Source organism: Typopeltis vanoorti, chromosome 7 (genome assembly GCF_054136105.1).
Source record: "Typopeltis vanoorti isolate ZY-2024b chromosome 7, IOZ_Tvanoo_1.0, whole genome shotgun sequence".
Taxonomy (NCBI): domain Eukaryota; kingdom Metazoa; phylum Arthropoda; class Arachnida; order Uropygi; family Thelyphonidae; genus Typopeltis; species Typopeltis vanoorti.
The window spans coordinates 30,670,832-30,684,866 of record NC_143555.1 but is presented as its reverse complement, the minus strand read 5'-3'; the positions used below and the strand labels follow the sequence as shown (position 1 = coordinate 30,684,866).

The window sequence follows — 14,035 nt, the reverse complement described above, 5'->3', positions numbered from 1 at the left end:
TGACAATTTTCAGCCTAGCAGTGAGTAAAACTCCCTGGTGTGGAAGTGGAATATAACAAGATCAAATATGACGGGGCGATGTTACAGACCTCGTGGATCAATTACTGGCGATGATGTAAAAAATTGTCCGAATATCGATAAGGTAGCAGTTAAATCTTGAGAAGAATGAACCAGAATTTATTTAGCTGATGCGAGACAACTTCCTAAATCAGGTTGTGACAGAAGGAACTCTACAATTGGCTGTATATATTCAATCTCGGCAGAGAGAAGATTCCGCAGGAGTGGAAAGAATAACAAATTCCTTTGTACAAAGAATTGATGTATCTTATTGTCGACTTATCAGTATAGCTGGAGTAGTTGTGAAATATTGAAAAGGCGGTAATAAGCTCGCACACATGAAATATTTTTTTTAAATAACTGTTCAGCTATTTAAATATATTTCAATAGCTGAAATATTTTGTTATCCATTCAACATGCATCTGATGTTCATGTTTCTACCTATTTTCAAGTCTTTATTGCTGATTTTCATTCCAAATGTCTTAAAGCATTTATTACATTTAGTTAAGGAATATTGCAGGCCTGTATCGGATTTATCTAGGAGTATAACAATCTTGGTTCTTTATTCAGACATTATCTCTAATTCTGATGTTAATGTCATTTCGTTCATAATGTGATCCATATAGATAAAAACAATGAATCACAGTGTGCGCCCTTGTCTTACAAGATGGTTCAATGTAAAATCACTTCTCTTTCAATTCTAACTACTGACTTAACTTAAATATAGATATGTAATGTGCAACATAACACTCCGTTTACACCATAAACTGTACAGTTTTCGCAGCTTTTTCTTGGCATTTTGTCATACGCTTTTACAGATCTACAAAACTTAAAATACAGATGACAGCCGCTATTTAGCCTTAACCACAGCTTGTTCTTTTCCACGATATTTCTCTGCTTGCACCGATCTTATGAACACTCGATAAGAAAATTCCTGTAATTCTCAGATTACATTTATATTTATTTTATTTATTACAGATGGTTGCTATAAGAGCTCTATTTAAATCTGGCCTTCTGAATTATACAATACAGCCAAAAAAAAAAAAAAAAAAAAGAAAGAAAGAAAAGTGCAACATTGTGGTTAAGCGTTTGAAATGCTTAACCATAAACGCTTACTAGTTACAAACGATAGAAATACAAAGTCATAGTTCCTCACTAATGAAGACACGATCTCCGAAAAGCCCTTAACAGCTAATATTTATTAGCTCATTTCTATATTAAATTGCTGACATCGTTGGAGAACAAGTAGTCCGAAGTTCGGAAGAGTAACATCTGTTTATCTACCCTGCCCTGTTGAACTAATTTATAGTGGAGTCCTGACTGATAACTCGAAGAAATGGAAATCACTGAAGAACAAGCAGCAATTATAAAATATTAAGTTAGAATATCACTATAGAACGGCAAGGGACCTTTGCATGTGATACCACCGAAATAACAATCCAAGTAACAATCCTTTTGGGGTTTTGAATAATGTTTGGTTTTTTTTTCTCCTTCTTTTGTATATTTTGTAATATTTGTATCTTTAAAAGCTGCCCTAGTTTTCACTTTTTTTTTGTAAATAAATTCATTATGAATGAAGTTCATTTTTATCAAATATTACTTCCATTTCAAATCCTCTACTTATTATTAGATAGAAATACGATTAAGCGTTTGAAACACTTAACCATAATGTTACACTTTTTTTTTTTTTTTTGGCTGTATTGTGTAATTCAGAAGGCCAGGTTTAAATAGAGCTCTTATAGCAATCACCTGTGGAAAAAAAAGGAGAATAAAAGAATAAATAAATGTAATCTGAGAATTTACAGGAATTTTCTTACCAAACGAGAAGATATTACTATAAGCAGTAATAGTAACGAGACTTAATTTCTAGTGTCTTCTCTCGGCGTGATTTTTCTGTGTAAGTTGGAACAACGTATGACTGCTTCATGTACTGAAAAGAAAACAGGTTCTTATTGATGTTCTATTTTCTTCCCAAATTTTCCAAGAACATTAATGTTTGTTATTTCCTACTCAGTTGTTTGGATCTCCAACGAGGACTAAAGTTTCATTTTTCCTTATATCAGCTGCCTTTTCAGGCGACTCGAAAAACATTTTTCTACTTTTTCCTTAGTAGACTGTTGCGAGACCACAGGCACAAATAAGTCATTGTTCAGGTCAATATTTGATTATTCAAGATGAATGTCTTTGTTTAGTGTTGAATACCAAAGGTACTTTTCCATCCCTTGATTATCCCCTTAACTTAAGATCTTTTAGTTATTTATAATTATCTCACGTGTTTGTCTTTTGCTTCGGTAACAAAAATGTTGGCATAGTACTTGTCTAATTCTTTTGATAGTCCCATTTTTTTCCATTATTACTTCTTACAATGATGTGATTATGCTGAATTCTGATGTTAAGTTAATTTGTTCCAGTAGCTATGTTCGGTATTCGCCCTTGTTCACTGGTGAAAAGAGGGGAGGCGTTTTTTAGGTGAGTAACACCTACCCTGCAGCATGACATTTCATCTTATACTATCATTATATTTTAGTTTGTGAACAGTGAAAATATGTGGTGGGATAAATCTTGAATTTCCAGTCCATCCTCGTTATTTCAGTTTCCAGGTAGATACCCATTAAAGGTGCACCATGCCAAGGTGGGAATTGGGTGCTAGATCAGAAAGTCCATTCTCAGCATTCTTTAAGAGGCTATGTGTGAACGTTTCCTCCAAGTTATCTAGCTTTTACGCTTAAACGAACCACAACAAGAAGAAAATAAACCAAACATTAGTAAATCCCAAAAAGGACTGTTACTTGGATATTCGGTGGTATCACATGCGACGGTTCCTTGCCGTTCTATAGTGATTTCTAACTTAATATTTTATAATTGCTGCTTGTTCTTCAGTGATCTCCATTTCTTCGAGATATCAGTCAAGACTCCACTATAAATTAGTTCAATGCAGGCGATGGGCAGATAAACAGATGTTACTCTTCCGAACTTCGGACTACTTGTTCTCCAATGATGTCAGCGATTTAATATAGAAATGAACGAATAAATATTAGCATGTTAAAAGGGCTCTTCGGAGATCGTGTCTTCATTAGTGCGGACTATGACTTTGTATTTCTACCGTTTGGTTTCAAACGCTTAACCACATTGTTACACTTGTATGGTTTGAGTTTGTGGTTAAAAGCGGGATATAATCATCGATGAATTCGATTCTCAAAACAAAGCTTATGCGAATCTTATTTTAACTTGACTTTTCTCTCAGTGGTTTGATTTCTTATTTAACTTGATATTTAATTATAAAAATATTGACGTTGATAAATGGAGCTTGAAAAATTACGATACGTAGCACAGTAATAAACGAAGCATTTTAAAATAATGCTGCAAACATAAGTAAGGAAATGTACTGGTAGAGATCTTACCTCACTTTCTCACATATATTTGTTTTGGAACTTTTGCAAAAGACGCATTCTCTGCACTGGGGGACAATTAATGGGATCACATGGTCACCTGAAAAACAATACAAGATTCTTATCAAATTTTCACGAAATTAAGTAAAATCAACTCATTTTCATATTCCGAACTACATTTACAAGCAATGTATGGAAGTGACCCGAGACAGTGTTACACAATATTCTTTGTGTAACACTGTCTCGCCATTTTTCTACCAAACGGTAGAAATACAAAGTCATAGTCCGCACTAATGAAGACACGATCTCCGAAGAGCCCTTTTAACATGCTAATATTTATTCGTTCATTTCTATATTAAATCGCTGACATCATTGGAGAACAAGTAGTCCGAAGTTCGGAAGAGTAACATCTGCCTCTCGCCATTTTTATGGTGCTTTTCGCTAAATACGCAGCACCTATTCGATTCAAATTGTCCAACTGCACGCATGTAATAACTCGGTTCTGGTTGAACAAATTGTATTCAAATTTACTATTTCGTTTTTTTTTTTTTTTTTTAGTTGATCGAACTATTCAGTTAGTACAAGTTACAATGTTCTGAAAGATGAAAAAATTATGCTATGTCTATAAGTAAAACCGCGCATCATTACTAAAGTAACCCTACGTACTGCTGTCGCCCAAAGGTTATGCCCTTCAGTTTGAAATTATAAACGTGTAAAGAGAAATGATAAATATCTTAAAACGCTTTTTCATTTACTGCAATAATATCTTTATAAAATATTCCAATTATTTATAAGTTAATGTACTCATTTAATAATCTAAGGGTCATTGCTAACAATTCTGCATCTCTTCTAACTACCAAACGGCTCCAAGAATTTTAGGAAAGATTTCAAAATAAAAATTTCAATGAGGAATTTAATTATGTACAAACCTAAAAATTGAATGCTACATGACGCCCAGTGGTGAACTACTAATTATATCGCGAAATCCCGCAAAGTTGCGGAGGAAGGGAGAATGATGAATGGCTCGGAGAGGCCAACGGAAGCTTTCAATGAACTTAACGAGACTTCGAAGGGCTTGCAAAAATTGTAGTTAGCCACTGATGCCATCCCACAAAAATGCGACAACGGACAATCAATTTTAATACTTCCTTCTTAAGGGATAGCCGTGTAAGCAGCGCGTGATAATGAAGTAACTCACTGAAAGAGCATAATGGCGTACACTTTATTAAAAATATTAGCGAAAATTAATGCACTTGCAAGTCGAAGTCTCTCTTCGGATTTCTTCACTGTAATTACTATGAACAGTTTAGGAAAGACTAGGGAACTATTATGGTTCATCTTCTCCAATTTATTTTTAATTATTCTATTAAAATATATTCTATTGCAAGTCCGACTATTAGTTTGCATACATGTCAGTAGATGTAAAATTAATAAGTGCTGCCATTTATCAGCAACATAAACAGTTACAAACTAAATTATGAATGGCTAAAATGAATCATATCACCTGGCTTTAATGATGTGACGCCCTTTCCAATGCTTTCAACTATTCCACTTCCTTCGTGTCCTAATACAGCTGGCGTACTGAAGTTTGGATCCTTTCCTGCTTGGAAGAACAGATCCGAGTGGCATATCCCTGTAGATGCCATCTAAATAAATACATTTTTATACACTTAAGATCAAATGAACAGTGTAGAAATGCAGGTAAACAGCTACATAAAAATAAAAATACAATAAAAGCTGAAATACTACATCTTTATAACATCTCATCTGAATAAGTAGAATGAAATGCACTATCCTGATGAGAATAAGGAAAACATCGGGCACCGCTCATTTCGAACAAAGCGTTTCACTGTCATAATATACAGGGTTTTTTAGGTTTTAGAAAGGGCAAGACTGGAGCCGACACTGAAACACTATCAAACCATTTTCGCACAAATTTGGACAGGTCCTTAATCATTTCAAAAAAGATTAAGCAACCTATCACTTCTGGGATGAGTATGTCTCGTGACCTTCGGCTTTAAGTAGCATTTCCGTGACACTGTATATTCCTTGTAAAAGACAGCGAAGGTATTCTGTTTGTCTGCGTCATCACACCGCACTTTTTTTTTTTATTATAAATAATGCGTCAGGATAACTCGCGGTGCTAAAGCAAAGTACTACTGAAACTCAGTTTCCAAATACTCAGATATCGTTTAAAAAACATAAACCGCATTTTCCGCATTAAAAATATTATGGAATGACAATTTCCGCCAAGTAACCCATAATCTAGCTTTATTTCTCAAATACACTTGGTCGTCGAGTTACGACCGACTTCCGTTCCGGCTGACAGGTCGTAAGTCGATCTGGTCGTATTTCGGCCATATATTTATTAACAGTATTCTTTAACCTTTCTAATATTTTTATCACCTTTATAATTTATTTTTCAATCTTTTAAATTTATAATAATGTATATTGTACATAATGTGAAAAATAATACTGTACATACTGTAAACACAAAAATACAATCTAAAATTAATGTAAAAATTAATACAAATGAAATTTACAAAATCAATTTTTAATCTTTGCTTGTGCTGGGTTGTGGATCGTCAGGGTCATGTTCTTGGGTTGAGGTAGGAAATGTTCTCTTGATGAGGAACATGCTGAGCTTTGTTTGAACAGTTTCTTTCTTTCTTTCTTTTTTTTTCATATCTCACGATAACAACGCACAGCATCTTGAATGATACTTTCAACCTTTGTGAATCTTTCGACATTAGGGTCCATTGCTTCGTAACTGGCGAGAGCTTTATTCAGTTGCGAAAAAGAATCTGATAAACTCTTTGCAGTGAATTTCTTTTCTGGCTCTTCTTTCTCTCTCGCTTTTTCTTCTGACACTCTCTGTGCTTCCAATTCAATCAACTCTTCATCCGAAAGTACTTTTATTTCACAATCTAACAACTCCTCTACGTCTTCTATTTCACATTCTAATTTAAGATTTTTTGCAAGTTTAACTATTTTTTCTGTAATCACTTCCAGTTCCTCTCCTTTTTCAAATCCTTCAAATGTATTCGCATAACATTTTAGACACTTTTTCCAAATTCCCGATTTATACAATTCTTTGTTACACATTCCCATGCGGTCGAAATATTCTTGATACACTGAAGAATGTTGTACTGCTTCCAAAAGTCTCGCAAAGATAAATCAGCATCAGAATCTATCGCTTCGATGGCTTGTGCGAATGTCCTTCTGAGGTAGTGAGCCTTGAATGCTGAAATAGCACCCTGATCCATGGGTTGAATGAGAGCAGTTGTGTTAGGTGGCATAAAAACCACTCTAACATCATGTTGAAGGTCGTCCAGATGAGGAGTGTGGCCAGGGGCATTGTCCATAACCAATAAAATCTTGAAAGGGATACCTCTCTCTCCGCACAATATTCACGAGCCTGGGGAATAAAGCAGTTCATGAACCAGTCTTCGAACAGTGCTCGAGTCATTCAAGCTTTAGGGTTTGAACGGTAGTAAACGGGCAATGTGTACTTGTTGATGTGCTTAAATGCACGAGGGTTTTCTGAACGATAAATGAGAAAAGGCTTCGGCTTAAAACCCGCGGCATTCCCACCACGCAACAAAGTCAACCGATCCTTAAAAGCTTTGAATCCTGGCATCCTTTTTGCTTCTTGGTTTATGTACTTACGATTAGGCGTGAGTTTCCATTGCAAGCCGGGTTTCATCTACGTTAAATATTTATTCCGGTAGATAACGTTTTTTGATTACAGAGTCGAAACTATCAACAAATTTTTGGGCTTCATCTTGATCTGCACTTCCTGTGACACGTACATTATGCAAAGCAAATCTTTTTTTAAAATGCTTAAACCATCCAGTACTAGCCTGAAAATCTGCGTAATCGTCTCCGGCGCGTGATTTTAAACTCTGAAACAGACTTCTAGCCTTCGTTTGCACTGTGCAAAGGCTCATGGGTGAATTTTTCTGTATTAAAACTTCCATCCACATAAACAATTTCTCCATTTCATGGATGGGTCCCTGTCGTTGTTTGGTTAAAATTTGAGACTTCATAGGTGCGGAACCTTTCACAGCTTCCCGAATTCTTTCTTTGTCCTCAAGTATCGTCGATACCGTGGAATGTGATAACTTCTAGTCACGTGCTATCGTATTCGCTCTCTTTCCGCTTTCATACTTCTGGATAACTTTCATTTTGCACTCTAAATCAATAGCTTTCCTTGACTTCTTAGCTGGCGTATCTGTAGATGAAGGCATTTTCCTTTTACTAGACATTTTATGAGTAGTATTTCAGTAGAATTTTAATTAATACACCACACGCAACAGATGCTTGAAAGCGACTGAGTGTATGCGAGAGATAGTTATCGTACGCGCAGCTGCCTGATTTATTATTAATTTATTCATTACTTTTTTTTAATTTTTTTTGTGGTCGTAAGCGCGGACGGTCGTAAATCGCATAGGTCGTAAGTCGACGACCAGGTGTAGTTCGAAATTTAAAATTATCTTCTACCAGTTCCGAAAGTTACTAAGAAAAACTGCACTATATTAAAAGAATTAATGACATTAATACTCATCGTGTACGGAGATATTTTTGGACTTAATGCATTACAGAATTATAAACCTGCATGCAACAACTAAGAGTACGTGGAGAAGCAAACTTGCCTCTGCAGGCAACCACACGCTGGCAGAAACGGTTGCGTCGAGAATCTCCGAATGCCTAATTTATTAACTCGTTCGAGAATGTGGTGGTGGTACAATTCCCGTCCCAGTACTAACAAGCCAACTTCGTAAAAGTGAGAAAATTTTAGTAACACGTTTCTAGTAATGAGATAATATACAATAGACTAAACGAGTTCTTAATTAACACTGCCTAAGGTCTTCTAACACCTTTTTCAATTTTTCGAATGGGAATAAAGTAATATTTGAACCCTCGCTGCTTGGAAATCTGTAAGCAATCGGCCTTCGCCATTACGGAGGTGACTTAAGAACTAGGATCCTGGAACACTACTACCGCTACGAATACGTTAAATAAATATTGTTTTTAAGTTCATTCAATTCAGGAATGAAAAACAGGAATCCTACATATCTAACAGTAGTAAGTGTAGATATGCTCTTTTGGAAAAGATTTAAGAAATTTGATCTCTTTAGGATCAAAAACAATCGACTTTTCTTTTCGAATCGTTTGATATATCAATGCTTTTCTATTCCACTTGGGCATATTTCCAGTTTTGTTGTTGGAATTTTTTCTAGTTTCAATGCAATTTCAATGGTTCAATGCAATGAGTTATTTTGCAAACTGTTAACTTAAAAGCAATCTTAAGTTAAATTTCTTCCTTCCAAAATGGAGAAATAAGAAGGAAATACAAAAGAACAAAAACCGAATTACTAAACCTGTACACACTTCTGAAATCTGAAAGATATGTATAATCCTAAACAGCGATTAGTTACAATACATCTCCTTGCGGAGATGTATTGCAACCAATCAAATTCGAGTCTTCACCTTTATATTTATGTGGGTGTGTGGGTGTCTAAGCGACTGTAGTTCCTCGAAATATTTTCGTCCAATTTAAATAAGAACTGTTAGAACAAAAGTGAATTTTCATTATCCCTTTATGTTCACCCTACTGAAAGTTTTTTGCTGTTGCTCAGTAAGCAAAACAACCCAGAGAAGAGTACTGACAAACTTTCGTCTTATTATTCTAAGATGAATAATTTTTAAAAATATTCAGAAAACACAGCTAATGCTGACTGTTCTGAATTTCACGGGAATTATTAACCCACCTAAAGTATTAAGGAAGTGGGCGATAATGTTGATTCATTCTACAATGAAATCGCAATGTAGAGGACACCTATAACTGAAAGATGTACTTATGTTTTATTACTTGTATTCCAAGAAGGCGTTTCAGATCACAACTTTTTTTTTTTTGTAGCATCCTACCGTGCCATTCAATTTTTCTAACATTTTCCAATTTATAATGAATGTTTCCATGTTATCACGTATCCTATTTATGTGATAGACTACGCCTATCGCACGAATATCTGTAGTTTGTGTTCGCATTCCACCAAGAATGATCAAAGTATGAAAAATAATAATTCTAAAGCCGGAAACGAAATCTGCACTTTGGGAGGAGGGAGGGGGGCATGAACGATATAGCGCATTCAAATTTCATGCCTACTGGCACCACCTTTAACCCTATGAGCTACGCTCTGAGCTTTGTTTGCTTCAGGTCCACAAAGCACAGCTGTGTACATGAGCGAAATGACCAAACGATTCACATTCTTTCGTTTTGCTGTTTTCAGATACATGCAAAAGTAAGACTTGCGCCACCTTACTTCTGTTTGTTCATATAATGGAAGAAACCTGACAAGCATACACATCGCGTGAAAATGATTTAAGCCAAAACATTAGTAATAACTGGCTTCTTCCGTGGACTTAGATTTCCCGAACTTTGGCATAAATGCGTAGACTGCGGGATGATTATACTGTATTAGTAAACCACGTAAAAATTACGGAATGAAGTGAAAGAATATACCCCGTTCTGTTTGTCAATTAGGTTTCCGCACTCTGAAAATGAGAATTATTTTCGGTTTGCCGTCTAGCTTATTTTAAAGTATCTGCGATATGCGAATGTTGCTCTCAGCAAGAGTTAATGCAGTGTAAGCGTATGACTGTATGTGAATTATATTCGATAAAATTCTATTGATCCAGCTTTGGTAACTCATAATTTAAACATACCTTATAATGTATGTAAATAATGAACCACTGGCCATTTCAAACTGTAGATCTCCATCACGCTACCTTCAGTTTGTGTAGTTTGATTTTCTAAAATTTGCTAGCTAAGCCAACAGTTATCTAAAATATGTAAAAAAAAAGTTACCGCTACTGTACGCCCACAGATGCGAGAGATCCTTCGACACTTCTGCGCATGTCAAAAGAAGGGAAATCCATTCCGATAATAGGATAATCAATCCGTATTGTGGGATGAGTGTTTATTATTACACGTCAGAAAATTAACTTCTCTTTTATGATCATTGTAGTTTTTAAAGTGGTAACTATTTTGTTTGTATAACAGTTGGTATTTACATATAAAGCACGTGATTTCGCTTGTTGGTGACCAATGCGTACATCACCTTATTTCTTTCTCCCCTTCAACATGAATCGACTCTTGGCAGTCTGCCAACGACGGCTCTCGCTTCTGTTGTCGGACAGTATCGATGCAAGCAGGTCTTTTCAAGCTCCATTCAAAAAGAAAAGGCTCGAAAGAGCAACAAAATTGGTTCCATTTTTATAATGTTATTTTATTTCAGTTTTTTTTTAAGTTTAAAACAAGATTCAATTTAACAAAGAATTGAATTTTATTTTTGCTTTAATTTTTCGAAGAGATGGACAATTGTCTTCATCTACCATTTCTGTGGATCCGCTGGTTTCCATTCATAAATGTAAATTTAATTTTAAACACATGCTATACTAGATGGAGCGGTCCATTTAAAATGTTATAGTAAACAGTTGGCGTTTATTTCTTTGATATTAAAATATCTAAAAACGATGTGGATACTTTTAAATGACCACTTCAAGTGTTCAGTATTTACTTAATACTTGTTACAGTCTCGATACAAAAAAAAACGAAAAATATTCAAGTTGATTTCACACGTTGCGTTTTAATCGAATTAAAAATTTAAAAATAGAGTTTAAAAAGATTCCCTACTTATATATCAGTAGTCCTGGTCACTGCAGGAGAGTAGACTAATATTTATACATAAATGCTTCTAAAGAGAAAAAGGCACAAACACTCATTGATTTGGAATACTGGAAACAAGATCCAGTTAAAGTACGGCGAGATTTTTGCTGGGTAGAGTAGAACAAACAAATTAACTTATAAATACCTTTATTTATATATTTTATGATGTATATATTGCAACTCTCAAGTACTGAATGTTATGCGCATGACCATGAACTGAAAAGCACTTCAATGGCACCATCGGCGAGGTGGTAAATAAGTGATCATCTTCACTGGCAATGTAACGTTTCATTTTTAAAAAAATGTCCACAAAGCCACTTGAACAAAGGAGGATCGTTGTTGCGTTTTAACGAAATGATAAAATAAAGCAAGCATTTCAAGCTCAGCGGTCAAGTTTTGTTAAACAAGGTTAAACACGCATACCACACAAGAAACATACCAATCACGCCTGACAGTCATCGAAAATGCAGCAGAAGCAAAAACATTGGAGATCCTTTTTTGTACTCTGAATAAAGATCAAATCTTATCTGGTGTTCGCAAACGCTTCAAAGCACAATGGCTTTATAAAAACTTCGCATATTAGAATAAGTTTTAAAAAAATGTTTCTGTCTACTATTAGTTATTGATTAGTTTCTAAATAAAATCAACTCAGCAATGATACAGGAGCAAGATTTTTTAGATCAATATTTTATATGCAGTATATTGGGGTATGGTAACGCATAACTGGCCACTGTAAAGCATCCCATAATGTGGAAGTGGGACTTTATTTGTTGGCCTCGCATTTATCGAAAAAGATTGAATTTAGTCGTGTTGGTGTGGGAGTATTCGAGATGAATGCAGATTTTCAAGACAACGAACACCACACGTTATAGCTCCACTCTCATTTGATCTTACTTTAGACAAAATATTTTAAGTAATACATACCAAAACCTGGATTTAAAAATTACTACCCACTACTCTACTGATGCGTTATTCGCAATAAATGTTGAAGAGTTGAAGCTGCACTTAGTATTTTGTGACTAACGTGCTCCATTCCAAATGATGATTCCTTATCATTTGGCAATGAAATACAGCAAATTATAATGTTGAATCGGTATAATATCATTGAAAGTAACTCGGCATGGATCATTGATAGATAACACCAATTACAGAACTGTTTTAATAACAAGCCATAATGTACTGTTCGAGTGATAAATACCACGTTTGGTTTCTGGATCAGTCCCTGATTTGTACATACTGGCTTCCTATAAGGCTTCCCTGTATGCATTTCATGTGGAGCAAGTTTGCCTGTAGAACGAAAGAAACCTGTCGCCCCAATAATGAAACAGACTAAATACATCTTTTAATGTGAAACCATCAAGGTTGTACCGTTCTATATATTTCCAGTATTAATTGGAAAAGATTTTCAAAAATAAAATAAATCTAAAAGGTGCTTGTATTTTGTAGAGAAGTCGAAAGGATATGCGAACATCTGCGCCCGTTGGTTAAAATACGTTTCTGGTGTGAGGTTAGATAATCCCAAAATCCTCCTCTTGGAACTCTTCAGGCCTCCAATAAGCAGAGAAGTGGTGTCACATTGAGCGATGAAGTTCTACTATTCAAAGACATTCACAAAATCATCCATATCGTAATGGGATTCGAATACAGTCTGTTGGTTGCAAAGTAGATACCCTAATCACTCGGCCAATAATGTTGTCTAAGATCAGATCTAGATGGGATGGTTGCCTAAAAGAAATTCTGAATTTAGGGACTGAAAGTGTCAGGAACTTTGGTATTTGGAATGCGCCTGAGCAACGAACCTGGAACTGTGATCCATATGAGAACCTGTACAGCAATTAACAGCAGGAATAATAATGAACCAATAACTTCTAACTCGAGCAGCATAAGATAGGCGAAATATATGATGCCATTACTCTGCTCGAACCGCCAAGTTTTAGAAACGGGAGAATTATAAGCAAGCTTCAATATAAAGAGAAACTTATCTAATATAGATCCCAGTTGAATCAGTCTCTCAACTTTTCCTTAGCAGTGTTACATTGCTTCATATAAAATTAATGCTACGATAGAATGATTGGTTTCACATATGTGCTACGTCTATCAGCTGCACCTTTCTCAAGGAGTATTTTTTTTTTTTTTGAAAAAACACCCAAACTCTTAAGAAAATATACAACTGCCTTACACCTAACTCACTTGAAGTTTTAATGTCCCTTCTAAAAAGGTCCCTCGTTCCTCTTATTGAACCAAGGGCATCGTCGCTATCGCGTGAGTTACGAAAGGCGTGGGAAATGATAATTTAGATTTTATTAATATTAGTATCAACTTCCCTGTTTTTAAACAACGGGGAAACAGGAGTGCTTAAAATATCGTTTTTTTTTTTTTTTTTTTTTTTTTTTTTTTTTAACTGAAATGACTTACACGGAGGTAATTTATTAGCTAACCGAACAGGTTTCAAATTACAAGCGTTTCGCTTTTGTATCAATATTCGTCAAGTTTAAGCAATCCCACTATATATTTGCTTAGAGAAGAGAAACATTAATATAACATCTTTAATTACCACATACGTGCATTGTGTTTTATAAATACGTTTTTGTTTTTTTTTGTTTTTAATTCGCTTTCCAGGTAGGCTTATGGAAAAGTCCCATTATAAGGTGCAACACAGAAGTTACTTGAATCAAGATATGCATCATGAATTTCAAGTAGTAATTTGGAAAACAAGTTGAGCGATCTTAAAATAGCCGATGCTTGTAATTCACTACGGCGCCCAGCTTCCGGTACATTTGATACTTACTTTCCTGTTTGGCTTGCGTAAGAGAAGTGATAGTGTAGGGCTATTCTCACTTACAGCAAGTCATTTAGC

At 35.2% G+C, this 14,035-nt stretch overlaps 1 protein-coding gene across 1 annotated transcript in view; it reads right to left on the bottom strand.

Moving 5' to 3' along the window:
• The window catches only part of LOC150104551 (alcohol dehydrogenase class-3-like), a 46,021-nt gene that overhangs the window by 18,752 nt on the left and 13,234 nt on the right, over window positions 1–14,035 (bottom strand). The window contains exons 4-5 of the mRNA XM_090395202.1: window positions 4,951–5,092; window positions 3,459–3,546 (exon numbers count right to left, since the gene is read on the bottom strand). Coding sequence (XP_090251328.1) covers window positions 3,459–3,546; window positions 4,951–5,092 — 230 coding nt within the window. The remainder of the gene's footprint in view (window positions 1–3,458; window positions 3,547–4,950; window positions 5,093–14,035) is intronic.